Below are 27269 nucleotides of genomic sequence, written 5' to 3'. Positions count from 1 at the left end.
GGGTTCCTCCCGCCGGCCTGGATGCAGCCGCGCAGGGCAGGGCAGGGCAGGGCAGGGCAGGGCAGGGCAGGGCAGGGCAGGGCCAGCCACTGCACTCTTCCGGCTGGAGCGGGTCGGGCACTGAGGACCTTGTCCTTGTCTGTTTGGGGGAAATTAGCCCATCGGAGGGGAAGGACCTTCAACCGACCTCAAAGCAAGAGGCTAGCTTTACTCAAGACGCCAGTCCTCGCCGTCCCTCCAGCCACTCGGGGCTGCCACGGGAGGGGCTCTACTACAGTCCCTCTGCAGCCTTGAAGGTCACAGAATGACGAGCAGGTGAGAGACCCGGAACGCACACAGCACAGCCAGAGGCCTTGTCGAAGGGAGGGTACAGAGCACTAGGGACACAGAAAGGCACACCCCAAGCTTAGGTTGTGCAAAAACACGTGAATTGGCTCCTCAATCCTCTACTCGTCCGGCAGCAAAGACCCACGATGGGCTCACATACATCTCAGGAAGCCCACGTGACCACACCGGCCCCTCCCACCCTGGCGCCTCCAGGACCCACAGCTCCAGGAGGACCAAAGGAAGAGTCAGCCGCGGCCTCGGCACCACCAGGCAGACGGAAGCCGCGGCCCCACTTTCGAGAGCCAGCACGCAGTTTAAGTCCCTTCTCACATGTCCGTGCCCTCCTCTCCTACGTCACTGCTACGCCCGGAGCAGCGGCGACCCTGGGACCGGGCCTGGGCAGCGCCGCCCTCCGCGCGGGACCGGGAGCGGGCGGGAGGCGTCACTCCGTGGCGGCCAGCTGCTCAATGGCACAGCGGACTTTCTTTGCGATTTCTTCAAATTCTTTCTGCTTATTGTTGGCTTCCTTTGCCTGGAAATAAAGAACAGACTCATGAGAGAGAAAGAGCAGCTTCCAAATCGCACCCTGTGGCTAAGGTCGGCGAGACTGGGGTCCGAGCAGCGCCGGCTCCGGCTACCCAGCGAGCCCGCCCGCCCACCCGCCCGCCTGCCCGCCCACTAGCCTGGCTGCACCTGGCGCTCCCACAGGCCAGGCCAGAGCCTCCTCTTGTCCAGGTGAGGGACCCGGCAAACACTAGCTTCCTCCGAACACGACACCTCCGCCTCCTGCCGCCAGGGCCAGCTTCCAACCTTCCCTTCTGCTCGGTGCTCTCCGAGAACAAGCGGCAGCCACCTTAGCAACCCGGCCGCCTGCCCCCCACCCTTAATTTTTTTAAATATTTTTTTTTATTTCAGAGAGGAAGGGAGAGGGAGCGATAGAAGCATCAAAGATAAATCATTGACTGGCTGCCTCCTGCACGCCCCCTACTGGGGATCGAGCCTGCAACCCAGGCACGTGCCCCTGACCAGAATCGAACCTGGGACCTTTCAGTCCGCAGGCCGACACGCTATCCACTGAGCCAAACTGGCTAGGGCTGCCCTACCTTAATTTTTATTCTCCTTGATTTGTCACATTAAAAAAAAACAAAAATTCTATTGGGTTAAATGTTTTCTAATAAGAAAAACGATAAAGGCTAACATTTAAAAATTACTTTCAATATGTACTTTTTATTTTATTTATTTTTATTTACTTATTTTTTTTAAAAAAAACTCAATACCTGACTACTGAGCCAGGGCACTGACCTCTTTTTTTAAAATATTTTTATTGATTTCAGAAAGGAAGGGAGAGATCGAAACATCAGTGATGAAAGAGAATCGGATCGGCTGCCTCCTGCATGTCCCCCCATTGGGGATCAAGCCCGCAACCTAGGCATGTGCCCTTGACCAGAATCGAACCCGGGACCCTCCAGTCCACAGGCCGACGCTCTATCCACTGAGCCAAACCAGCTAGGGCACTTTCAATATGTACTTTTTAAAAAAATGAAATTTAGAGAGGAAGGGAGAGAGAGGGAGAGAGGGAGAGAGAGAGGGAGAGAGGGAGAGAAACATCAATTGGCTGCCTCCCGAACTCACCCCGACCGGGGTCAAACCCGAAACCTGAGTGCGCCCTGCCCAGGAACTGAATGCTCATCCGCTGCACAAGACGGTGCCCAGCTAACCGAGCCGCCCGGCCAGGGCTGCTGGTCTTGTGTCTAAGTGTCCTCCCACGTGGCTTACTTACTTTAAATTAAAAGAAAATGTACTGTTGCCCTGGCCTGTGTGGCTCAGTTGGTTGGAATGTCATCTGTCCTTGCACCAAAGGGTCATGGGTTCGATTCCCAGTGGGGAACATACCCCAGTTTCAGGTTCAAACCCCGATCTGGGTGCGTTCAGGAGGCAACCCATCGATGTTTCTCTCTCTCCCCCTCTCCCTTCTTTTCTCTCTCTGGAATCAGTGAAAACATAACCTTGGGTAAAGATTTAAAAAATAGTAATAATAAACATTTTTTTAAAAGAAAATTTAATTTAAAAAGTAATACATTGACAAGAACAGGAGCAAATGGCCAGTGGTGAGCCTGGTAAGGGACCGCCACGCCGAGCCTCAGACCCTCTGCGCCGGCTGCACCGGCAGCGCCACCACACGGCCGACACCCTCGCTCACACGTTCCCTGCTCAAGGGGCTGAAGAGCGAACAGGAAACTCACGTGAAAAGCAGCAAACGCTGCGCAGCCTGTGCCGGCGCTCCCGCCTGGCCCTCCCGGGTTAGGAACCGGAGTTTTGCAGTCGGTTGCTCCGTGTGCTCCCGTATGAAGTTGACCCCTCACGGGCTTATTTTCACACGGTTCCAACTCCCTTCACTTCCCCAAAAGGCGGAGGCAGCGATGCCCAAGCAGGGCCCGGTCGTGGGCTGGCCTCGAAGTGACCTGCCCGCCCCCCCAGCGGCACCTCATTCGCGCGGGTCTCAGACACGCACCGCACGTCCGCCATCCGGCTCTTTAATAAACTGTCTGATCGACGGCTGCCGCGCTGGTGGTGCGCTCACCTAACAGGCTCCACACCTGGTGAAGTACCTACACGCAGAGGAGCCTTCGGGAGCCAGGCCCCAGCTGGCCTCCGGGTGCCCACCTGGCACAGCCGTCCTGGCACAGCTGACGCCAGCCCTCACACCCCTCCACACGGGCATCGGGGGCTGATTCATATCACTGACAAGCCACGTGCCACAACGCACAACTGGCCGGCGCTCGGAGCAGCCCGGTGGAACCGAAGTTGTTGCAAAGACGAAAACGGCCTCTGTCTGCACCGTGCGCTCCGCGGCCCGCAAGGACGACGAGCCGGTGTGGCCGAGGCGCTGCACGGGAGCCACTGAACCAGCTCTCACCTCCGCCGTGGCCGGCGCTCTCGAACAGCACAGCCCTCGGGTCACAGACTCAGGGCACGGCTTAGCTTAACTTCCCACCCTCTTCACAATGTGTCCGTTTTAAAATGACCCGGAAGGAAATACCCGGTGAGCAGTGGCCACCCCTTACAGAGGCTCATACCATTTGTGACTAAACAGAGAAATAACACCTCACGCATCACTGAACGTGTTCCGTGTGATGACTCGGAGAACAAACACCCGTCGCCTAATAAATGCCGCCCACTCCGCCGGTGCAGACAGCGCCCCCTGGCGGGCTCCCTGCGGCCGTGCTGACACCTGCGCCACAGGCCCCAGCGCTGCCTTTCTCCGCCTCTGGAATCGGCTTCAGCCTCACTGGCTACACCCGTCTTCCTCCCGTTGGCTCGGGCACAGCTTTCTCTGGCTGTCCCCTGACGACTGCCCCCTGACGACTGTCCCCTGACGACTGCCCCCCGACGACTGTCCCCGACGACTGTCCCCTGACGACTGTCCCCTGACGACTGTCCCCTAACGACTGTCCCCTGACGACTGCCCCCCGACGACTGCCCCCTGACGACTGCCCCCTGACGACTGCCCCCTGACGACTGTCCCCGAACGACTGTCCCCTGACGACTGTCCCCCTGACGACTGCCCCCTGACGACTGCCCCCTAACGACTGCCCCCTGACGACTGCCCCCTGACGACTGTCCCCTGACGACTGCCCCCTGACGACTGCCCCCTGACGATAAACAAGGCTGGTCCGTCACCAGAGCCGCCGCCCACCTTCCGCCTGCGGGCCACCCTCCAGCCACGCCTGCTCCTGCACAGCCACTGGGCTGACGGCTGTGACATCTGTAAATGGGTGTGAAACCAAGAACCACAGAGAACGCCATCGCACAGTCGCGGCGCCCGAGGGGATGTGCGGGCCGCAGGCTTCGTATGGCGGACACCCCGCAGGGCCGGCTCCCGGCTCTCCCCCCAAAGCCACGTACCACTTTGTTCTTGGCTCTTTCTTTGTCCAGTTTCAAAAATTCGCCGAGGGTCAGCTCTTCAAACTGCTTCTTGACGGAGAGGAAGGCACAGCCGGACGAGTGCTTCCTGTGCTCCTCTCTGGGGAAAGGACACGGAGCAGGTCAGCCGAGGCGGCGGCGAAGGGAGCAACCGCTCGGCACCACAGCCCTCCCGCCCCTCCGCCGCCCCGCCGCCCCGCTCCCCTGCTCCTGTGAGAGCAGAGTGACGTCCCACGTAGACGGAACCAGGGCTAGGCTCCCGGCCACATCCCCACGCACTCAGCTCAGCGCCTTCTCTCTGTGGACCCCCCTCCCCGCCCCCTCCCCTGACGGGTTTTACCTGGAGCCCTCAGCAGTTAGGAGGAAGAGCGTACGTGAGTCCAGAGCTATTACGTCAGATCCCTCTAAAATCCTCAAGGTATTTTTTTGTTTTGTTAATCCTCACCCGAGACGGCGACGGAGGTATGTGCCTTTGACCGGAACTGAACCTGTGACCCTTCAGTCTGTGGGCTGACGCCCTCTGTCCACGGAGCCAAACGGGCTCGGGGCTCAGGGGTGTTTTGAAGCAGCCTCATATCCTGGGAGCTGTTACATAATGTCGGGAATGAGGCCCCGGGCCAGGCCTCTCCAGGGAAGCGCTGGGCCTTGCACCATCACTGTCTGCGGGGGAAGCAGGCGTGCGAGCCAGAACCCTACGAATGAGCACAGCCACAGGACGTCCAGGGGGACAGCCCACAGCAACTAGGATCTGAAGATACTACAGCTCTCTTCCACCCACTCCCCAAAACACACGGCGTTTCCCGGTGACTCCTGGTGTGCCCGCCGTGCCGCCCAGTCAGCACTGGGTGACGACCGCAAACACATTTCCTGGCAACAAGAGAAACAACCCGCTCCGTTCTCTCCGGGAAGAGAAAGTGGTGGAAACAGTCGACTCTGCGGGGAAGGGAGAAAGTGACGCAGAGTCCCGTCCCTTACGGAACCAACCCCACCGGGGCCTGAGCCACTTCCAAAGGGTGGCCTTTGTGGTGTGTGAACTGAAGCACAATAAGGCTTGAGGTTTAAAACTCTGAAACAAGCCCTGGCTGGTCTGGCTCAGTGGATAGAGCATTGGCCTGTGGACTGAAGGGTTCTGGGTTCGATTCCAGTCAAGGGCATCATTTGATTCTCTCTCATCATTGATGCTTCTCTCTCTCTCTCTCCCCCTCTCCCTTCCTCTCTAAAATCAATAAAAACATATTAAAAAACACACAACTCTGAAACAAGAAAGGCACCTGGACACCCCTGGTCACAGCAGGAGCTGCTCCCGGATTCTGTCCAACCTCAAGGCCTTGGGGACCGACAGGAAGGAGCCTCTTCAACATGCACCCCGAGGGGCATTGGCCAAACCAGGGTGATGAGGCGGGAAGCGGCACCGGGCGCCGGCGCACGGAGGTTCATCCACTTGCAACAGCTGCTCAGGCGCAAAACGAGGTTGGAAAACCGCGGCTCCTGCCCTCAGTGTCTTTCTTGGAAATGCAGTTTCCCCAGCTCCGTGCAGAGCGGAGGGGCGGGGCCGGGCGGGCACTTACACGGGGTCGTCGTCGGGCTCCCAGCCCTCCAGCTCCTTGAAGCAGAAGAAGCACTGGGCCAGGTCGGGCTCGTTCTCGGTGGGGCAGTGGATGAAGCCGGCCGCGGCCATCTGCAAGGGAAGGCAGGCTCGGACCCCGCGGCGCGTCCCCTCCCGGGAGCCCAGAGAGGGGCCGAGCCCCGCGGGAGGGGACGCCCCGGCCCCGGGAGCCCGGAGAGGGGCCGAGCCCCGCGGGAGGGGACGCCCCGGGCCCCGGGAGCCCAGAGAGGGGCCGAGCCCCGCGGGAGGGAACAGCAGGCCCGGGCCCGGTGGGGCGGGCCTGGGACCCCGGGTCCCCCCGTCTCACCCGTTCCGGGGTGCAGGCGCAGCCCTCCAGGAAGGGCCAGTTCTTGAACGTGGAGACGCGGTGGTCCTTGAGGTAGAGCTGCCAGGCCGCGGGCAACGACGGGGCAGCCATCTCACCGCCACCCCGAGCGGTGCCGCGATTCAAATCAAGCGGTTGGCGGCCGCCGCGAGGCCTGTCGGGAAGCCCAGCTCGGGAGGGGCCCTCGCGGGCTTCTGGGAGTGCGCGGGGCATGCTGGGAGTTGTAGTCTTCCCTCTGCATGGCTTGGCTTCTGCGCCCGGCGCCCCTAGCGACCTCGGTCCCGCGTTTACCGCTTCTCAGGCTTAGCAGAGTGGTACGGAGTGGAGCTAAAGCTGGGCTGCAGTCTTCGTAATGGATTTAAGGAGGCGCCTGTCGAGTCCATCTGTATTAAGCCCTTTCAGCCTGCAAACTCTGGTGGTTCTTGTGGGCGCCCCACTCCTGGAGCCCCCTAGTACCAGCTCCCCCTGCCCTGGAGCGGGCTGGGTTGGAATGTGTGCTCAGGCCGAGCATCCTCCAGGGAAAAGGTGTCCCCGATGAAATCCCCAGCTCCGCCTCCGCCCTCACTCAGTGAGCTATGAACTCGGCTCTTATCAAGTCTTTTCACTGAGGCCTAGAAATGGACCCTCGGAGCTGGGTTCCCGCCTTTCCATCAGAATTCCTCCAGAACTAGACATCCCTCCAGGTCAATAGACTATGCTCAGGCAGGCCCCTATGGACGGGCCTTCAGGTGGCTAATTCTGTACCATGCCTATCTAATAAAAGGCTAATATGCAAATTGCCCCCTCCACCGGGAGTTCCACCAGGGGGCAGGGCCAGCTGGCCAACCGCCCGTGGCCCCTCCTCCTGGCCTGCCCAGCCAATCAGCACCAAGGTGGGCCCACTGGACCCCACCCGCGCATGAATTTGTGCACCGGGCCTCTAGTTGTAAATAACACGGCAGGAAACACTTTGTATGAGTATCCTTGTGTTCTGGTACTTTTGCTTCCAGGGGCTAGATTTCTAAAAGTGGATTTTTTGGACAAATGTGAATTTAACATTTTAATGCACTCTAACCATTGAGCACCACTGGCCAGAGCTGATCAATCATTCTTGAACTGCAAGCTATTCAGAGTGGGGCAGGGAGGTGGTGGGGTGCAGTAGGTGGCAGCTGGACACAGCTGGCTCCCGGGGGACTGCACACTCCCCTGGGGCAGGAGGAGGCAGTGGGGGGGGTGGTGGCAGAGGCAGAGGAAGCTTGCTCACCTGTGGGTGTCACTGTCCGGTCACGGTCAAGGTGTTACCCCGAGGCTAGCATTCCAGGGTTTCCAGGGCAGACCCACATGTCAGGTGGAGCCAGGACAGAGTGGACCAAGGAGTGACGCACAAGGCAGAAGCGGTGTGGGGCACTCTTGCACAAGGGGCAGCGAACTTTCCCGAAAAGAGCCGGATGGTAATTATTTTAGCTTTGGGGGCCACCCAGTCTCTGACAGCCACCCAACTGGGCCCTCGTCGCTCAAACACCGCCACAGACAATTCCTAAATGAATGAACGGAGCTGGGTGCCGATAAAACTTTATTTATGGATACGAACATCTGAATTTTATATCATTTTTACATGTCACGAAAGAATACTCTTTTCTGATTTGTTTTAAAAGGTTTGTGGGCAGCGAGCTGAAGTCCGTGTATGAAGGTGGGCGCTGTCATTTCCGTCTCCTTTCTCAGCAGGCCGCGGGCTCAGACTTGGCGAGAGGCGCTCTGGGCATCACAGGGCGCTGCCCTGGGCTGGCCTGTGCCCGCAGCAGCTGGATTCCGACCAGGGCGTGGCCATGGCGCCGTGGATTCCTGCTCAGAGCTGGGGGGGGGACTGGGCTCTCGCCAGATCGGGTGGACAGGTGGAGGCTACAGGGCACCCGGGAAGCAGAGGCTGGTGAGGGGAGCGGTCAGGCCCTTTGCAGAAGACTGCGCAGGTCAGGGTGCACGCTGGTGGCACGCCGGCTGGGGGTGGGGGCCCATCAGCACTCTTGGAAGATGGTTTTCAAAATCATCTGCAGCAGGAAGAGAAGACGCGGCCCTGGCATCGGAGAGGCCCTCGGAGGCTCTCGGGAGGAATGTGACGAGGGGAAGGGCTGCTGAGGGAGCACAGAGATGCGCCGAGGCGCGTTCCCCACCTCCCGTCGGAAGTGTTCTAATGAGGCTCCCAACCTCAAGCCCACTCACCCGCGTGTGACCCACGGGCCAACAAAGGCTTTATGTTTTAAACCATTGAAAAGAAATCCAAAAACATTATTTCGGGATATGTAAAAATTACAAAATCCAAATTTAACAGGGGGGTCACATTGCAAAGTATATACTTGTCTAACCACTATGCTGTACACCTGGAACTAATATAAAGTAATATTGAATGCAACTCTAATTGGAAAATAAAATTAAGCCCAGCTGGTACGGCTCAGTGGTTGAGCATTGACCTATGAACTAGGACAGTGGTCGGCAAACTGCGGCTCTTTGGCCCCTGGAGTGTGGCTCTTCCACAAAATACCACGTGCGGGTGCGCACATACAGTGCGATTGAAACTTCATGGCCCATGCGCAGAAGCCGGTTTTCGGCTCTCAAAAGAAATTTCAGTCGTTGTACTGTTGATATTTGGCTCTGTTGGCTAATGAGTTTGCCGACCACTGGACTAGGAGGTCACGGTTCGATTCTGGTCAGGGCACAGGCCTGGGTTGTGGGCTCGATGCCCAGTGGGGGGCGTGCAGGAGGCAGCCGATCCATGACTCTCATCACTGATGTTTCTGTCTCCCTCTCCCTTCCTCTCTGAAATCAATTAAAATTTTTAAAAACATAAAAGAAAATTAAGCGGAGGAGGCAAGCATGACACTCGATTCCTGTCGCCAGGCCTCCCCACCTCCTGGGCGACAAACAAGCAGGCCCCGCTGCCCCCTCCACTCACACGCAGGGGCTCCGGCCCGCGCCGCCCCCCGGGAAGGGACGCGCCCCACCTGGGTGAGCACACAGTCCTGCTCCGTCAGCTTCCAGACGATCTCAAAGTGGTCCACGTCTGGGACGTCTTCGAAGGAGGCTCGCAGCCCGCCTCGGCACAGGGTCTGGCGGGAGGAGGGAGCCGGGGAGCGCGCGGCGGGCAGAGGAGAGGGGGGCTCTCACCCTGGGCCTGGCCCAGAGCAGGTGCTCAGCACGCAGCTGCCGAACCGAACCGGCGATGGGTGGTCTGGGGCGCCTGGGGTGAAACCCAGGGCAGGATCGGAGACGCCTGCCCCGCGCCCTGCAGCCCAGAGCAGCGGCGGTACCTGGAAGAACTCCCGGGCCTGCCTGCGGAACTCGGGGCTGTCGTGTTGGCCCACGATCACCAGCACGGGGCAGGCTGGACCCCCGGGCTTCGCGGACGCCGCCTCCAGGCGCCACTGTGGGCTGTTCCTCCGAGCATCCTCCCTGGTGCGCGGTGGGAGGGGGTCAGGGGGAGAGGAACCTCACACTCTCCTCGCACCCTCCCTGCCTCCCCCTGCACCTCTCCTGGGCTCCAGCCAGCGGGGAGGGGGACTCACGGGGTCATGCGCAGAGGGGCGTTCACAGAGGTGTGCACGAGGGGCTCCAGGTCGTAGACCCCACTCATCAGGAAGAAGGCTGGAGGGAGAGACCGACGGGGGCCCGTGGCGGGGGGCCACCCACCCCGACCAGTTCCTGTGCAGGCACTGCGTGGGCAGGACGGGCCAGCCCAGGACCCGGGCGGGGATGGGGGGGGCAGGAGGGGGAGGGGGAGAGGGACCAGAATAGGGGACCAAGAAGCAGCAAGCAGGCCGGGCTCACAGCCTCCAAGCCCCCAGGTCAGCAGCCAGCGCAGGCCCCCAGCTCAGGCCCCGTGGGGGAGGGGGAGGGGGAGGGGCGGCTGCCGGCCCCACGGGAACCTTTGAGGTTGGGCGTGACGCCCCGCTCGGTGGGCCAGTTCACCAGGAGCATCATGGCGGCCAGGTGGGCCCCGGCCGAGTGTCCGCACAGGTAAATCCCCCTGAGGGCCGGACAGAGCCGCGTCGCTGCTGGTCCTCCGCTCCACGGGCCAGAGGGCAGCGGGCTGCATCGAAGGGGCTGAGTGGCTGGATCCAGTGCCCCCGCAGCCCCCCGACCCCCAGCGTCATCACCCGAAGGGCAGCTGTGGCGACACCCACTCATTGCTCGGAAACCGCTTCTGCAGGAAGGCGATGCTCCGGGCCGCCTGGTCCACCATCTGGTCCAGGGTCCCTGTGGGAGCCGCAGGGCAGGTCCAGCGAGGGGCGCGCTCCCCGCACGGCCACCGGCCCCCACACCTGCAGGGCCACCGCCTTACCTTTGGGGGCCAGGGTGTAACCCACGACCACCACGGCCACTCCCCGCGCGGTCAGGGGGCCCGCCATGTAGGCCGACTGGTCTTTACTGCAGAGAGACACAGAGTGACCCCGGGGCAGCTCGGCCACCCCCCCCCCCCCGTCCCCTCTGAGCCGCCCCTGTCCCCCCTGAGTTATCCCTGTCCCCTCTGAGCCGCCCCTGTCCCCTCTGAGCCACCCCTGTCCCCTCTGAGCCGCCCCTGTCCCCTCTGAGCCGCCCCTGTCCCCCCTGAGTTATCCCTGTCCCCTCTGAGCCGCCCCTGTCCTCTCTGAGCCGCCCCTGTCCCCTCTGAGCCGCCCCTGTCCCCCCTGAGTTATCCCTGTCCCCTCTGAGCCGCCCCTGTCCCCCCTGAGTTATCCCTGTCCCCTCTGAGCCGCCCCTGTCCCCACTGAGCCGCCCCTGTCCCCTCTGAGCCGCCCCTGTCCCCTCTGAGCCGCCCCTGTCCCCCCTGAGTTATCCCTGTCCCCTCTGAGCCGCCCCTGTCCCCCCTGAGTTATCCCTGTCCCTTCTGAGCCGCCCCTGTCCCCCCTGAGTTATCCCTGTCCCCTCTGAGCCGCCCCTGTCCCCCCCCTGAGCCGCTCCTGACCCCCTGAGCCATCCCTGTCCCCTCTGAGCTGCTCCTGTCCCCTCTGAGCCGCCCCTGTCCCCTCTGAGCCGCCCCTGTCCCCTCTGAGCCGCCCCTGTCCCCTCTGAGCCGCTCCTGTCCCCCTGAGCCTCGTGGCGGGAGGAGGCAGGCTCTGAGCCCGCTGATCACGTGAGCGCCATGGGGCTTTTCTTTTTTATAATATATTTTATTGATTTTTTACAGAGAGAAGGGAGAGGGATAGAGAGTTAGAAACATGGATCAGCTGCCTCCTGCACAACCCCCTACTGGGGATGTGCCCGAAACCAAGGTACATGCCCTTGACCGGAATCGAACCTGGGACCCTTGAGTCCGCAGGCTGACGCTCTATCCACTGAGCCACACCGGTTTCGGCATATATATATATTTTAAAGTTGCCTCTCCCTTTGCCGCTGCTCCCCCCACTCTGCGGACCCACCTTCCGCTCTGCCAGTATCCTCCATGAAGGAACACGAAGAGCGGCAAGGCTGTAAGACAGAGCGCGGGGGCTGAGGCCGGCTCCCACGGGCTCCGTGAGGCGCCCGGCCCCTGCTCACACCCCGCTCACCTTCCGCCGCCGCCGCCTCGGGGAAGTAGACGTCCAGCGTCTCCCCGTCCCCGGCTCCGTAGGGGACATCCAGCAGGCTCCTCCGCGTGGCCCGGGCCCTCCTGGTGGCTGTCTCGGGAAACGGACAAGGCTGTCAGCGCAGCTCGGGTGGAAACCTTTTAGCTAAAAGCCTCTTTGCTGCCCGGCCGGTGTGGCTCAGGGGTTGAGCGTCGACCTATGAACCAGGAGGTCACAGTTCGTTTCCCGGTCAGGGCACACGCCCGGGTTGTAGGCTCGATCCCCAAGCGGGGGGCGTGCAGGAGGCAGCCGATCGATGCTTCTCTCATCATTGATGTTTCTCTCCCTCTCCCTTCCTCTCTGAAATCAATGAAATGTATTTTAATAAAATAAAATAAAGCTTCAAGCAACCACTGCTCAGAGAGCCTGCAAGGATCTAACCACTAGGACCCAACAGGCTCCCGGCTGTCCACGCGCCGCGTGGGGCCAGGCCCCTCTGCAGGACGCGCCGAGCAGAAGGGTCTATGGGTAATTAAACGCGTTTCAATCGATTAGAACCACGGGACTTTGTGAAGTGGAGCAGTTCCATTGCACGGAGTGGAAGCTGAATCTTAAGAATTGTATCACACTCGGCACCCTGTGGACAGGCTCAGAGGGATTTCATCCGTGAAAGTTCTGCGCTAGCTGAGCATCCGTTTGAAAGATAAGTGAATGCCACCGTGCTTTTCCTATGAGGAAATAACAGCTACAATACCGTTAAAAATACACACAAAAGGCTTCTGAGCAAAATGTCCCCGCCCGCCGCCAGGGAGACCGCGGTGGGAATACAGACAGAGGGTCTCGCTGCCTTTCATCCCGACGGCAGCGGGTTACGGACGTGCGGCCCTGCCTGTTTCAATAAAGATCTCTTGGAGCGCCTTCCCTGTCAGTACACAGAGCGCTTCCTCGTTCTTGCCTTTAAAAAAACCAACACAGTTCAAAAAAAAACAAAAAAAAAAAACAAAACAACCCAACACAGTTCATTAGTGTCTCGTCCTCTGGCTGCGCGTTAATTTATTCACACAAGTCACGCCAGCTGCTTAGGACCAGAAAACCACATCCTGGTCCGTCCTCTTGGCTCCCCTTCCCCAGCTCATCCTGAATCCCGAGCCGAGTCTCCTCCCCACCCCACTGAGACGCCGCCCCCCCCCCCGGGGTCCCCCAGAGCGTGAATACCCAAGGGCAGGAACACGGGAGGGCTTCGAGGAAAGACTTATTACAAACTTCCTTTTGTGAAAAAGCAAACATGGGGCGTCTATTATTCATACCCAAAGCTGTCCCTCAGCCCAGCCTGTACCCTCTCACAATCTGGGACCCCTCGGGGGACGTCCAACTGCTGGTTTAGGCCCAATCCCGCAGGCATCAGGCCTAAACCGGCAGTTGGACATCCCTCTTGCAATCTGGGACTGCTGGCTCCTAACCACTCACCTGCCTGCCTGCCTGATCACCCTAACCACTCGCCTGCCTGCCTCATTTCCCCTAACCACTCTGCCTGCCTGCCTCATCACCCCTAATCGCTCACCTGCCTGCCTCATCGCCCCTAACTGCTTGCCTGCCTGCCTGATCACCTCTAACCGCTCTGCCTGCCTGCCTCACCGCCCCTAACCACCTCTGTGTTGGCCCCCACTGCCACAGCTTCGACCTGAAGGACGTCTGAAATGACGTCCGGAAGGTCATTAGGCTGTCCGGTCTAATTAGTATATTATGCTTTTATTATTATAGACTAGTGGCCCGGTGCACGAAATTCATGCACATTAAAAGGGGATTAGAGGAGCCCTAACCGGTTTGGCTCAGTGGATAGAGCGTCGACCTGCGGACTCAAGGGTCCCAGGTTCGATTCTGGTCAAGGGCATGTACCTTGATTGCAGGCACATCCCCAGTAGGGGGTGTGCAGGAGGCAGCTCATCAATGTTTCTCTCTCATCGATGTTTCTAACTCTCTATCCCTCTCCCTTCCTCTCTATAAAAAAATCAATAAAATATATTTTTTTTAAAAAGGGGGATTAGAGGAAATAATTTAATATTGCTATTTGCCCTTTCTCTATAATAGAAGTGTCAGAGATGAAAGAAAATTAGTAAAATGTATATGAAAACCTTCCTCCTGTCAGAGTCTGGGGTGCATCATGGGACCCAGAGTCAAGTCCCTGCTCACCCACATGCGCCTCAAAATCACGTGAGACCCAGACTCAGCCACGCCCCCCCCCCATTGGGCTAGATCCAGACCCGGCCAGTCCCACCCTTGTCAAGCCCCGCCGGGCAGGGGTGGTCCCCTGGCCTGGCGCCAGGACGGAGGGGGCATGGCCTGAGATCCCCCAGCCCAGACCAGGGCAGGGGGCGTGCCTTGAGGTCCCCCATCAAGCCCCGCCAGGTGGGGGACATGGCCTGAGATCCCCTCTCAAGCCCCGCTGGGTGGGGGGCATGGCCTGAGGTCCGCCGTCAAGCCCTGCCAGGCAGGGGCGGGGTACAGCCTCAGGTCCCCCGGCCCAGCACCAGGAGGGGGGGCACAGCCTCAGGTCCTCAATCAAGACCCACCGGCAGTGGGGGAGGGCGTAGCCTCAGGTCCCTGCTGATTGCACATTAAGGCTCCTTATGGGAACTTGGCCTTGGCTGTGGGTGCAGCCATCTTTGTGATGGAGTGATGGTCCATTAGCATATTCCCTCTTTATTAGATAGGATCATTAGATAGGATTACATATGTATGGCAGTGTCGGTAAAACAAGTTTAAGATAAATAGTTCTTAAAACCTCCCTCTGCTCTCTGCCCACGATCACCTGGCCGGCCGGCGCCCCAGCCTGAGGGAAGCCAGCCTTTGATGGGGGATCAGGTGACCTCCTCATTAGAAGAAACCATCCCCCACTGCAAGTTAACAGGGCGACGCCTCAGGGTGAATTCAGATAAAAAATAAGAGAAATGAATGAACTCCGGGCTGCACAAAAGGAAAACAGTCCACCTCCCTCCCTGTCCTTAGAGCGTTACTTCAGGAACCTTACACGGAATTGTAAATCGTTTCTCTACCCCTTGGAGATGTATGTCAGTATTTTAAAAGCTAAACCCGTCTCCAGCCGGTTTGACAACCTGGGAAAACGTCTCTCAAAGACCTGGGAGGCGTCCCTTTGAAATATCATCATCAGGAAGGATGGCCCCAGCCTCTGGGTCGCCTGGAGGCAGGAGCCTACCTTCCGCGGGGGCCTGGCTCCAGGTTGCAAAACTACCTCTGGTCCTAAAGTCACGGGGCAGAGGCGACTGGCAGACGCCGATGCTCCCTCTGATCACCAGGGGGGTTTCGGCTGGACCAGCGCGCCCTCCGGCTTGAGCACAGGCCTCCTTCGCCCTGAGCACAGGGACGCTCCGGGCGCGGCTGCCTGGCTGTGTCAAAGCGTGGGATTTCCTTGCGGCTTTGCAATCCCTAGCGGCGTGCCTGCGATGTGCAGCCGTACCCAACCAACAGGTTTCCTTGCTCTTTGTGGGAGGTTTTTCTGGTTCAACAGAGACTTTCTCTTTCGTTTTCTCCTGTTTTACATCCCTTCGCTGTGCTTTGCTGTCTCCCGTCCGTTGGACTCCAACGAGGCCATCTCCCAGGTCACAGGCAGCACTGATGAGGGTGGGAGCGAAGGCCAGCTGGTGGGCACTCACGGGTGCCCTCTGACTGTCATCACGACCCTCTGCCGCTCACACACACCACCGGCTCCACTCTGACCCGGAAGCTGTGTTCAGGGGGGTCACACATCACCTGCTGTGAGCCTGGGGAACGTTTTTAACCTCGTCATTCAGGGCCTGGACTGGGGGGGGGGGGCCTTCTTTCTTGGGGCACAGCGTGGGGAGGTGGCACCAAAACACTCCGCAATGAAGATTGTTATGGGCTGAATGTGGGTGCCTTCCCAAATTCATGGTGAAGCGTGCCCCCGAATGTGAGGGTATTTGGAGGCGGCCCCTGTGGGAGGTGGTTAGGGTTAGCTGAGGGCATGAGGGTGGAGGCCCTGTGATGGGATAAGTGGCCTTATAAGAAGAGTAAGAAAGACCAGCCCTAACCGGTTTGGCTCAGTGGATAGAGCGTGGGCCTGCGGACTGAAGGGTCCCAGGTTCGATTCTGGTCAGGGGCACGTGCATTGGTTGTGGGCACATATGCAGTGGGGGGTGTGCAAGAGGCAGCTGATCGATGTTTCTCTCTCATCGATGTTTCTAACTCTCTATCCCTCTCCCTTCCTCTCTGTAAAAAAATCAATTATATATATATATATATATATATATATATATATATATATATATATAAAGAAAGACCGGAAGTCTCTCTCTCTGCCATGTGAGGACACGGAGCAGGAGGCTGCCGACCAGGAAGAGACCCCTCACCAGGGAACCAAACTGGCTGGCCCCTTGAGCTTGGACTTCTCCGCTTCCAGAACCGTGAGAAATTGATTCCTGTGCTGTGAGCCTCACCAGTCCATGGCGCTGTGTTATGGCAGCTTGAGCTGACCAATCACAAGACAAGTGATATTTAAGTGCAATGTATTTTTTAAATTAAAATTAATGCCCCAAAGTCCACGATGAACAAAATGTCAGCATTTTAAAGAGACGGGCTCCACCCACGCGCCTGGCCCTAAGGGAGACGCTCCTCTCTCTGAAACGGGGCCCTGGCCCCCGCGGCGCCTCCGGGCCGGCGGCGTGGGGACGGAGCGAGAGGGCCGCGGACTGCGAGCTGACCCGGGGCTAACGGAGCGCCCCAGCCCTCGGCAGCGCCTCGTCTCAGCGCCTGCTGCTCCTGAGTGACTCCCTGTCTCCCTCCAGACCAGAAGGCAGACAAACAGGTTTCCTGCAAACTCATGCAGGGGGCACTGCGCCCTCAAATATTTACCGAGCAAACAGGGTGACCTTGGCACCCAGTGGGCACAGCAGGGAGCTCTGAAGAGCCCAGGACTCCGCTCCGCCCGGCTCCGTGGGGGATCGGCCGCCAGCCTGTGCCTCCTGCTGGGTCCCCCAGCCCCAAGCTGTGAGCAGTCTGCTCCAACACCCACGTTCCCGCGGAGGGCAGGGGCCGCCCCGTGACGCTGTCTCCCCGGAGCGCGAAGCCACAGCGCGCGCTCTGCGGACACAGGCAGCGGGGGACCAACCTCGGCGGTCACCAGCGTGCGGGGCCCCAAGCCCCCTGTCCTTAACGGAGAAAAAGCCTGCCTTGGCTCGCTCGGTCGCCCTGTGCCACCGGGGCGTGTGGCCTGAGGCCTGGGCACGGCCGGTGGGGCTGGGGGGGCGCGGGGCACGGTTGGTTGGGCCTCCCGCGTCCCCCTGGCGCCGGGCCGAGCACCCAGGAGGCTTAGGCCGTGCCGGGCTTGGGGAACTGCCCTGAGCGCTGGCTGGGCAGCGGCTCCACCCCCACCCCCACCCCCAGATTCTGAACCACTGCCACGTGCTGAAGTCCACCCGCAGCGGCCGGGAAGGGGTGCCCTGTACCCTCGATTCCTGTCTCTGAGTAGGTCCTCAGGCTTTCCTCCGGTCCACGTCGGACAGTCCACCTGCTGGGGCTGTACTGCTTCTCCAGCTCCTACGGGACAGACGGGTCCATCAGACCTCCGACCGATCGCCCCAGCGCGCCGCCTCCCTCCCGCCTGGGTGCCCCTCTGCCCCAGAACCTGCCCCCCATCTCAGGCTCCCACAGCTGCCCTCCGCTGCCTGGCAAGCCCTGCCCACCCCACCCCCATCGACCCCCCAAATAATTAGGAGCTTCAGATACAGCAAACAGCCGCAAAGGGAAGATGAGGCCCCATCAATGTGACCCGATCAACCCCAGCCGCTCAGACCCAGGGAGGCCGGGCAGCTGGGGTGGCCCCCCGCAGGGAAAGTGACGGGGAGTTGACTTCCCCTGAGAGGGTGGGGACCCGGCGCAGGAGGACACGGCACAGTGGGAAGCGCGGAGGTGACGAGGAAGGAAGGAGCTGGAGGTCAGCTCCGAGATGCCGACCGGCCAGATCGCTAACGCGCAGAGGGCGGCTGGGAGCCGGGGCTGCCGGACAGCGGGCCTTGAACGCCAGGCTGAGATGTTCGGGCTTAACCCAGAGAGCAGGGGGAGCGGGGGTGGGAGCCACGGCACAGAGGCACAGGAGGAGGGGTAAGGCCGGCCTGGGGCATTCAGGGAGAGGTCTCGGGCTCTGGAGTCAGCTGGGCCGGGTGCTATCCAAGCTCCATCGCTTACAGGTTGTCTAACCCTGGACCACTCACAGTCTCCGGGCCTCAGTTTCCTCATCTGGGCAATGGGCATAACCACAGCAGCCTCACCAGGTTAGGAGACGTAGGGCATGGGCACCAAGTAAGGCAGCCACTCAGGTGCGGTTACCGCCGCCGCCGGCTGAGCAGGGCTCCTGGCCGGGCTCTCCGGTCTGACCGGCTGCACCTGGACGTGCTACTGTCTGCAGGGTGTGGGCAGCCATGCCTGGCACAGCCTGTGCTGCTGCCATCGTCCCCATCGCTGTTATTCATGACGGTGATATTGCCATGGATTTCTGTGGCCCTCTGATATTGTAGGGGTGTGTGTGGGGGGGGGGGGGTGTGAGAGAGAGAGGCAGACAATGGGATTTCTTAGGGGCAGGATCCATAACTCCTCAGACTCTCAGATGCGTCCACGACCAGAAAAAGGACCCCTGCCTACGGCGCCGGAAAACTAGCGGGGACATTGCAATCGAACGGTAACCCGACAAGGCGCTGCACAGGCGGCTTCTGACCCCCGCGCCCCGCAGCGCCCCCGCCCCTCGCAGCCTTGGGCGCCTGGCACCTCCTTCCCTGGCATCGCATAACCTCCGGCTCCGGTGCCCACGCTGTCCGCGCAGCCAAGGCTTCCGCGATCTCTGCCCTCCCGTGAGGCTCGCGGGCTCACGGAAGCCTGTGGGGGGCGCGGGGCGAGCCCGGGGCTGGCGCCCAGCAGGCCCCCAACGGCGCCCGCCCCCGGGAGCGGCCTGGCGGGCTTCTAAGCTTCTTCGGAGAACTTCCACCGGACCGTCTCCGGCGACACCCTCGGCCCCAGCCCTCCCCAGCCCGCCTACCTCTCCCGACATCTTCCCGGGAGCCTCGCCCTGGCGACCCTCCCGCGGCGCATCCATCCCGGCGTCTCCACTCACACCCGCGAGTGCCCGGCGCACCGCTCACGGGGACGGAGCGGGGGGCGGACGGGGCGGGGCTGCGGGGCGAGGTCAGGCCCCGCCCCCCGCCCCGCCCCGGTGACCCGAGCCCGGCGACGCGGTGCGGGTCCCGCCCTCGGAAGAACGGGCGGCGGGTCGGTCTCCCGCCAGCTCCGGGCCGCGCGGTGATTGGCCGGCGCGCCGGGGATAAAGGCGGGCGCGGGCCCGGCGCCGATTTCCGCAGCGGCGGTCGCGGCTCCCCGTCCCGCGAGCTCCCCGCGGCGCCATGAGCTGCGTCCACCTGCCCACCGTGCTGCCCGGCTCCCCCAGCAAGACCCGGGGGCAGATCCAGGTGCGGGCGGGCCTGGCGCGCGGGGCATCGGGGTCGGGGCCGGGGCGGGGCCGGTGCCCCGGGGCCCGTGCGCAGCGGGCCCCGAACTGACCGCTCCTTCTCTCCTAGGTGATCCTCGGACCCATGTTCTCAGGGAAAAGGTAATGGCCTCGCGGGGTGGGGGGTGGTCAGGACCCCCTCCGCCTCCCCCTCCATCCTCCAGTCCCCGCGTTCCCGCCCCTGCCTTCCCGCCCCGGTGCCTTCCCGCCCCGGTGCCTTCCCGCCCCGGTGCCTTCCCGCCCCGGTGCCTTCCCGCCCCGCCTTCCCGCCGGGCTGTCGGTGGTCCTGGGGGAGGCTCTCCTCCCTGCCCGCCGGTCCCTTCCCGCTCACAGGTCACCCCTCGCTCAGAAGGGGGCGTCCACGTCTTAAAAGGCGCCCCTGCGCCTCCTGCAGGGAGATGGCCTTAGACGCCGAGCTCACAGGCTGAGCAGGCAGGCGGGTCTGCTCCCCAGGGCCCCCGCCCCCAGCTGTGATAGAACCGGAGGAGGTGGGGCTAGTGAGCCCCTCAAAACTCCCTGGTCTGTGTATAAAAAATATGTTTTTATTGGTTTTTAGATAGAGGAGGGCAGAGGGAGGGAGAGAGAGAGGTATTAGTCAGCTGCCTCCTGCACGCCCCCTACTGGGGACTGAGCCCGGAAACCCCTGGCATGTGCCCTGACGGGGAATCACCAACCATTGAGCCACACTGGCCGGGCCCCCTGGCCCTTTTGTCTATGGCCCCGGGGGACGCTCCAGCCCAAATCCCTGGCCCACAAGGGCGAGGCTGATGGCAGGCTCGGGCCCAGAAGCAAAGCCCTGCCGTCGTGGCACAGAAGCGTTTTGTGAAGGCAGTTCCAATTGTGGAACGCAGTCTGGACCCCTCTCCTGGGCCCGTGGCCTTCGCCACCCCACCATATTCCCGAGAGACGTGCCCCTCCAGCCTCTCCCAGACCGCACGGGGCCATCCCTCGCCCCCAGGCCCCCATGCATAATCCCCCTCAGGTGTGGACGCTCGTCCTCCCCCGCCTCCCCCGCGCCCCGCCCTGCGGTCTTTGGGTCCGTCAGTCAGCGGGTGTCTGTAAGCCCGGGGAGGTGGCGGGGGCCTGGCCGGGCTGACGGGCCCTCCCCTCTGCCGTCGCCCGTGGGCCTCACCGCCGCTCTGCCTTCGCAGCACTGAGCTGATGAGGCGGGTCCAGCGCTTCCAGATTGCCCAGTACAAGTGCCTGGTGATCAAATACGCCAAGGACACGCGGTACAGCAGCAAGTTCTCCACGCACGACCGGTCAGTCCCGCCCCCGTCCTTCCTGACGCCTCGCCTGAGGAGCCCCGTGACGGTGCACGGCACAGAGCATGCTGCCAGGGCCTTCAGTGGGACGGTTAAGAAGGCTGACGCCTGGCATGGGAGCCTGGGACGAGGCCTTTCCCGGGCCTCTAGCCTGTGGTTCTTTTTTAAAAAATATATTTTATTGACTTTTTACAGAGAGGAAGGGAGAGGGAGAGAGAGTTAGAAACATCGATGAGAGAGAAACATCAATCAGCTGCCTCCTGGGATGTGCCCACAACCAAGGTACATGCCCTTGACCAGAATCGAACCCGGGACCCTTGAGTCCGCAGGTCGATGCTCTATCCACTGAGCCAAACTGGTCAGGGCGCCCTGTGGTTCTTAACTGGGAGCGATTCTGCCCCCAGAGTCCATTTAGCAATGCCTGGGGATGTTTTCACTTTTCACAGCTGGAGGGGGGTGCATGCCTCTGGCATCTGGTGGGCAGAGGCCAGGGGTGCTGCTGGGCATCCTGCAATGCTCAGGGCATAGGGCGGCCCCCACGCCACAAGGACCCGCCACTGTCGTCCGTAGCGCCTGCCAAGGTTGAGAGCCCTGCTCTGGAGTTGACACCTATGCAGAGGCTGCGAGCTGGTTTTGTTTGGCCTACATTTTGGGTTTTGTTGTTCTTTTTCATTTATTTTTAAACTAGAGGCCTGGTGCACGAATTTGTGCACGGGTGGGGCCCCTGGGCCTGCCTGGTGATTGAGTTGATCGGGGCCATCTCACTCAGTCCCGATCCTGGCCGATTGGGGCTGGGTCGGGGGAGGGACCATGGGAGCGCACTGACCACCAGGGGGCAGCTCCTGCATTGAGTGTCTGCCCCCTGGTGGTCAGTGTGCGTCATAGTGACCTGTCAATAGGTCATTTGGTCAACCAGTTGTAACGGTCACTTAGGCTTTTATATATATAGATATACTTTTATTGATTTTTAGAGAGGAAAGGTGAGTGAGAGATAGAAACATCATTGATGAGAGAGAATCATTGATCGGCCGCCTCCTATACAGCCCACACTGGGGATGGAGCCCGAAACCCCAGGCATGTGCCCTGACCAGGAATCAAACCGTGACCTCCTGGTTCATAGGTTGGTGCTCAACCCCTGAGCCACGCCGGCCGGGCGACACATTGGTTGTTATTTTAACTTCAGGGGGCTGTCCTCGTCCACTCCCTGGTCTATGTTTCTCTGCCCGCGCTCCATGCACATTTCGGTCTGAAACCTGAGGTCGGGGTCACCTTCAGTTCCCCTCCTGCCCCCTCCTGGGCAGCAGATAAGTATCCGGGATCAGAGGGCCATTCCCGGCCATGCCGTCTGATGCAGGTCCACTTATCTCCCCGTTTGCGTCCTCGTCCCTGAAATGTGGGCGCCTGCTGCACAGGACGGGGCGCCTCCGGGAAGGGCCGTAAAAGCAGAGGAGGCAGCACTGCGGGGATTGGAGGTTCCGGCTCTGAGCCGGTCCGATGGGGTGAAATCCCAGCTCAGGCTGTGTCACGGTCCAGGCTGACATGGGCTGTCAGGACGGCGACTGTGACCCGACGGTGACCGAGTGCTTGGCAGGCGTGACCACGCTCCCATGCTGCCCTCGCGGAAGCTGGAACCGGCTCGCTCCCCGCCTGCCTCTGCTTTTCTCCATTTCGGGAGGGGAGGGGCATTTAAGACGCAGGAAATAGTAGGTGATGGCAAGGTAATAGCAGCTGTCAGGTGCTTTGTTGTTTTATAAACACAAATGCAATCTGCTGAGCCTTCGGGAACGGCCCGCCCCTCGGAAGGCTAGCGCAGGAGGCAGCAATGGAAACAAGAAAAGAACATTGTAGGGAAAACATAGAAACTGTTTAAAAAGTCAGAGGACAAAGGACAGCACGCCTTCCCGGGCTGTGGGTGCCATTGGCCACAGAGGAACTTGCCCACACGCCGCCCACACAGCTGGTGGGACTCTCCCCCGGACACAGGCGCGGGCTGCCGAGGAGCGGGTGCGGGAATCCTAGGTCATCGCGCTGCCGCTGAGCTCTGCCCGGGCCAGGCCACAGCCGTCCTGGGCCCGGGGCTCTCAGCCTTCATGGGTCTCCTCCTCCATCCAAAGGAAAAAAATACATTATGTTTGATGACTGCATTGATGTGAAGACATGTAATGCAAGACTGAGGTATACATATATGTATTTGATATGTTTTTATTGATGTCAGAGAGGAGAGAGAGAGAAACATCAATGAGAGAGAGAGAGAGAAACATCAATGATGGGAGAGAATCATGGATCAGCTGCCTCCTGCACGCCCCCCACTGGGGATGGAGCCCGCAACCCGGGGCATGTGCCCTGACCGGGAACCGTGACCTCCTGGTTCACAGGTTGGAGCTCAACCATTGAGTCATGTGGTCCCAGCGCCGGCCCCTGGTCCTGCCTCTGGTTTGGGTCTCCTGGGTCCCCCTCCCGGGCAAGGCTGAGTTATATTTATTCTTCTGATTTTTAAATGAAATGAAAACATTTTGTTGGCCTCTAATGGCACCGTGGGGCCTGGTCACTCACTGCCTGAGAGTCACCGGGGAGAAGCAGAGAAGCACTTTACGGCACCGCCAATTTCTGGTCCTGAGCGTGCGGTGAAATGGAGGGTGTAGAATAACCGGTTCTCCGCACACAGGCCTTTGCTCTCCCGAGGCCTTTGCGTGGGTGCAGACATCCCAGCGCCGGCCCCTGGTCCTGCCTCTGGTTTGGGTCTCCCGGGTCCCCCTCGCCGCCTCACCTCCGGCTCTCACCCCAGGAACACCATGGAGGCCCTGCCGGCCTGCCTGCTTCGAGACGTGACCCAGGAGGCCATGGGCGTGGCTGTCATCGGCATCGACGAGGGGCAGTTTGTAAGTTGGCTCGTCCTGGCCTCGGCCTTCCTTGAATCCCTGACTGTCCCCCTTTCTCATCTCTGAGTTCAGCTGGGCAGCAGATGGTAGGGTGACCCCTTTGCCTTGTTCCTTTGGAAACGCGTCTGCAGGCCTGTAGCCGCTGGGAAGGTCACGGTCGCCCCGGCTGCTCTCAGCACAGCGTCTCGCCGGGCTTTTATGTTAATTTCCCCGGGTTTGCGTTCGGTGTGTCTTCTGTCTGAGCGCTCGTGGCTTGGTTTCCGGCCAGGAGCCGTCTGTGAGGTTCTCCGGGCACTGCGACCCAGGGTGCTGGGTTTTGAGGACTATTTTCCATTTCTGGGATTTCCAGTCAGCTCCTCTTTTATTTTTATTTGTTTGTTTGTTTGTTTGTTTAATATGTTTTTGTTGATCTCAGAGGAAGGGAGAGGGAGAGAGAGAAACATCCATGATGAGAGAGAATCATTGATCGGCCGCCTCCTGCACGCCCCCCACTGGGGATGGAGCCCGCAACCCGAGCATGTGCCCTGGCCGGGAATCGAACCCTGACCTCCTGGTTCCTAGATCAACACTCCACTGAGCCACGCCGGCTGGGCCAGCTCCTCTTATATCTGCTGCACCATCTGTCTGTAACAGTGGTCGGCAAACTCATTAGCCAACAGAGCCAAATATCAGCAGTACAGCGATTGAAATGTCTTTTGAGAGCCGAAAACCGACTTCCGCGCATGGGCCACGAAGTTTCAATCGCACTGTACGTGCGCGCCCGCACGTGGTATTTTGTGGAAGAGCCACACTCCAGGGGCCAAAGAGCCGCATGTGGCTTGAGAGCCGCAGTTTGCCGACCACTGGACTCTGTAACAGCCCGCTGTGTTTCTTTTTGATAGATGCTGTGCTGTGCATCCTGTCCTGACTGCGTTTCTCTTTCATTCATCTCCGTTTAAGGCTTGCCCCATTTTTCTCGGTTTGTCCGACATCTGGCACATGTGACGTACCTGGTGCCCTCGGTCATGTGCTGTAAATATTTCTCTTTTTTTTGTTTGTTTAATTTTCACCTGAGGATATTTTTCCATTGATTTTTAGAGAGAGTGGAAGGAAGGAGGGAGGGGGGGAGAGAGAGAGAAACATCGATGTGAGAGAGACACATCAAAGATGAGAGAGAATCATTGCCTGCAACCAAGGTACGTGCCCTTGACCGGCATTGAACTTGGGACCCTTCCGTCTGAGGACCGACACTCTACCCACTGAGCCACACCGGCCAGGGCGTAAATATTTCTTCTCTGTTCGCCTGGCCTTTATCATTGGCTGTCACATCCTTCATTCCTGTCCCCGGTGGCCTTTGTGCCTCGGTGCCAGCATGAGGGCAGGAAGCGGAGCCAGCCAGCTCTGGGCAGGCTGATGACGGGGGTGCAGACCTACCTCCCGGCGTCCCGATCTCCCCTGTGGGTTCTCTTCCCCCATTGGACCTTGCTCAGGAAGCAGCTCGCTGCAGGTGGGGGCGGTGGCGGAACCTGCCCGGGAACCCCAGTGGGCAAACTCGTCACCATCCTCCTTTCCTCCCTTGTCCCTGTACTGCAATTATTTCATCTACCAACAAAGCCCCAAGTTCACTAAGAACTTTGAAATCCCATTTGAAATGCAACCTGTAGCCTGGCCGGTGTTGAGTGTTGACCTGTGAACCAAGAGGTCAATGGTTTAATTCCCCGTCAAGGGCACATGCCCCGGTTGCAGACTCGATCCCCAGTAGGGGGCGCGCAGGAGGCAGCAGGTCAATGATTCTCTTATCACTGATGTTTCTATCTCTCTCCCCCTCTCCTTTCTTCTCTGAAATAAATTTAAAAATATATTATTTTTAATGTAAATCCTTTAAAAAAAATCAATGGACAAAATATGCTCGCTCCTTGAGTGAGTATTAGTTAAAATCCAAACAAAACTAACAGCAATAAATGGCAGCGACGAGGTTACCGGTGGCTGAATGCCGCCGACACGGGGCTCGTCCTTACCTTGGACCGTGGGGAAGGCCCTCCTGGGCCCAGGCTCTGTTCGCTGGGGGCGGGGCGGCATGTGAGCGGGACAAAGCCTTCGGGCAGAAGCACCGGCTCTTTGCGGGCATCAGTGTCGCCAGTGGGGTCCGAGGCCCCTCGGAGCGTCCTCCGGGGAGGACAGACTGTGTCCTGACGTGTCCGCGTGGAGGGCTGTCCGCGTGGAGGGCGATGCTGGCCAGTGGCAGGCCCTCCCCGGGGCTCCGGAAGCTGCTGCTGGGGGCGTTGGGGTGGCTGGGCGCTCACTCCTCGCCCGCGCTTCCCAGTTCCCGGACATCGTGGAGTTCAGCGAGACCATGGCCAACGCCGGGAAGACGGTCATCGTGGCTGCGCTGGACGGGACCTTCCAGAGGAAGGTAAGGCACCAGGTCTGGGTCCTGGGGTGGGCCCGGAGGGAGGAAGAGGCCTGGCAGGCGCAGGTGTGCACGGAGACCGGCAGCCCAGCCTCCTCCGCCTCAGCGGGGCGCTCCTGGGTGCCCTCGCCGAAGGGGCTGGCATTGGCCGGGGGGAGGGGGCGGGGGCTCGAGGTCCAGGCAGCTTCCTGGCTCCAGTGCTTGTGAGTCGGGATTGGAAAGCCGAGCCCGGCCAGGTGCGCACACCTGTGCCCCGTCCAGGCCTTCGGGACCATCCTGCACCTGGTGCCGCTGGCCGAGAGCGTGGTGAAGCTGAACGCCGTGTGCATGGAGTGCTTCCGCGAGGCGGCCTACACCAAGAGGCTGGGCCTGGAGAAGGAGGTAGCTGCCCGCTTCTCCCGGGGGGGGGGGGGGGGGGGCCCGGGGGTGCTGTGCCCGCTCAGTCCAGGCCCCTTTGTGTTCCCAGGTCGAGGTGATTGGAGGAGCCGACAAATACCACGCCGTGTGCCGCCTCTGCTACTTCCGGAAGGCGTCGGGTCAGCCCGCCGTGCTGGACGGGGAGGACAAGGAGAACTGCCCGGCGCCGGGGAAGCCGGGGGAGGCCAAGCCTGGGGAGGCTGTGGGCGCCAGGAAGCCCCTGTTCCCTCATCAGACCCTGCAGTGCAGCCCCGCCAACTGAGCCTGGGGAGGTGCGGGCGCCCCCTAGCGGACACCTGCCCCGCGCGCTGAGCCGCCTCTCCGAGGAGGAAGCGGCCCGAGGAGCCTTCACCGGCTGTGGCATGCTCTGTCTGCAGGCCCTTGCCCGCGGGTGGCCGCAGCCCGGTTTCCCTCTTTGCCTGCCCACCGGCCTGTCTCAGTTCCCTTCCCAGCTGCTGGGCCCTCGTGGCGCCCCGGGCTGCAGCCGGCCCTGCGCTGCGGCTCCTTCTCCTTTGGGGTGAGGAGCAGGCCGCGTGCTGTGGTGACATCAGCGACGCTGGCTTCTTCCCTCTCTGTGGCTTCCACCGTTGAGTTTCTGTTCTCACCGGCCAGTCCGGGAGCAGCGGCTCCGGCCCAGCACCCAGTCTCGCTGCACACGAAGGCGGCCCTCCCTCCGCCGGGGACAGGACGGCCGGGCGAGTGCCTTCTTGCTTCTCTCCGGGCCGAGTCCTTCCTATTCCGGGATCCCTTTCTCGGAATGACAGCTTCTGTCACGTGGTGGCGCTCACCCTGCGGGGCCTCGGGCCAGGGCTCTGCTGCCTCCAGTGGGGAGGGGGTCGGGCAGGCCCTGGCCCTGTTGCCGTGGGTGAAGTTAATGACCGACATTAAAGCGTGCTGGCTGCTGGGAGCGCGTTTCTCTTTAACCGCCTGGAATTCCCCGGGGAGCACGGCGGACACGGACGTGCCCTGTGGGGGGTTTCTTTCCGGATCTTTCTCTAGTTCTGCTCTTAGCCACAACCCTTTCTGACAGACACGGTGTGGAACAGGTCCTACGAGGAACGTCCCTTTCTGTCCTGACGGTTTCGGGACAGAG

The 27269-nt window shown here is 60.7% G+C and overlaps 3 protein-coding genes across 3 annotated transcripts; 1 reads left to right on the top strand and 2 right to left on the bottom strand.

Moving 5' to 3' along the window:
• Positions 1-411: 411 nt before the first annotated feature.
• On the bottom strand, positions 412-6328 carry BIRC5 (baculoviral IAP repeat containing 5). Its single transcript, XM_008155010.3, has 4 exons — positions 6165-6328; positions 5820-5929; positions 4234-4351; positions 412-859 (listed from the first exon to the last, which is right to left on the bottom strand). Exons 1-4 carry the CDS (start codon positions 6273-6275, stop codon positions 770-772), a joined length of 429 nt encoding a protein of 142 aa, XP_008153232.2. The 5' UTR covers positions 6276-6328; the 3' UTR covers positions 412-769.
• Positions 6329-8129: 1801 nt separating this feature from the next.
• On the bottom strand, positions 8130-18875 carry AFMID (arylformamidase). Its single transcript, XM_054709194.1, has 11 exons — positions 18762-18875; positions 17179-17269; positions 11702-11809; positions 11573-11621; positions 10495-10580; positions 10337-10409; positions 10079-10179; positions 9719-9797; positions 9464-9605; positions 9158-9262; positions 8130-8206 (listed from the first exon to the last, which is right to left on the bottom strand). The coding sequence occupies exons 1-11, from the start codon at positions 18816-18818 to the stop codon at positions 8174-8176; spliced, it is 924 nt and encodes a 307-aa protein (XP_054565169.1). The 5' UTR covers positions 18819-18875; the 3' UTR covers positions 8130-8173.
• Positions 18876-18988: 113 nt separating this feature from the next.
• On the top strand, positions 18989-27083 carry TK1 (thymidine kinase 1). Its single transcript, XM_054709661.1, has 7 exons — positions 18989-19188; positions 19297-19328; positions 20378-20488; positions 23277-23370; positions 25673-25762; positions 26021-26140; positions 26226-27083. Exons 1-7 carry the CDS (start codon positions 19123-19125, stop codon positions 26436-26438), a joined length of 726 nt encoding a protein of 241 aa, XP_054565636.1. The 5' UTR covers positions 18989-19122; the 3' UTR covers positions 26439-27083.
• The last annotated feature ends 186 nt before the right edge of the window (positions 27084-27269 follow it).

Source organism: Eptesicus fuscus, chromosome 20 (genome assembly GCF_027574615.1).
Source record: "Eptesicus fuscus isolate TK198812 chromosome 20, DD_ASM_mEF_20220401, whole genome shotgun sequence".
Classification (NCBI taxonomy): domain Eukaryota; kingdom Metazoa; phylum Chordata; class Mammalia; order Chiroptera; family Vespertilionidae; genus Eptesicus; species Eptesicus fuscus.
Note: the sequence above shows the minus strand (reverse complement) of the source record. Positions and strands in the feature narration are given on the sequence as shown.

Bases quoted from the DNA above. Each gene is read 5' to 3' on its own strand.
- BIRC5 (XM_008155010.3), bottom strand. From the start codon at position 6,275: ATGGCTGCCCCGTCGTTGCCCGCGGCCTGGCAGCTCTACCTCAAGGAC. The intron at 5,930-6,164 runs GTGAGACGGGGG...CTTCCCTTGCAG, and splicing joins GCGCCTGCACCCCGGAACGG to ATGGCCGCGGCCGGCTTCAT. The intron at 4,352-5,819 runs GTAAGTGCCCGC...TCCTTTCCCCAG, and splicing joins GAGCCCGACGACGACCCCGT to AGAGGAGCACAGGAAGCACT.
- AFMID (XM_054709194.1), bottom strand. From the start codon at position 18,818: ATGGATGCGCCGCGGGAGGGTCGCCAGGGCGAGGCTCCCGGGAAGATG. The intron at 9,606-9,718 runs GTGAGTCCCCCT...ACCGCGCACCAG, and splicing joins GCCCCTCTGCGCATGACCCC to GGAGGATGCTCGGAGGAACA. The intron at 9,263-9,463 runs GTACCGCCGCTG...TCCTCCCGCCAG, and splicing joins AGGCCCGGGAGTTCTTCCAG to ACCCTGTGCCGAGGCGGGCT.
- TK1 (XM_054709661.1), top strand. From the start codon at position 19,123: ATGAGCTGCGTCCACCTGCCCACCGTGCTGCCCGGCTCCCCCAGCAAG. The intron at 19,189-19,296 runs GTGCGGGCGGGC...CTTCTCTCCTAG, and splicing joins AGACCCGGGGGCAGATCCAG to GTGATCCTCGGACCCATGTT. The intron at 23,371-25,672 runs GTAAGTTGGCTC...CGCGCTTCCCAG, and splicing joins GCATCGACGAGGGGCAGTTT to TTCCCGGACATCGTGGAGTT.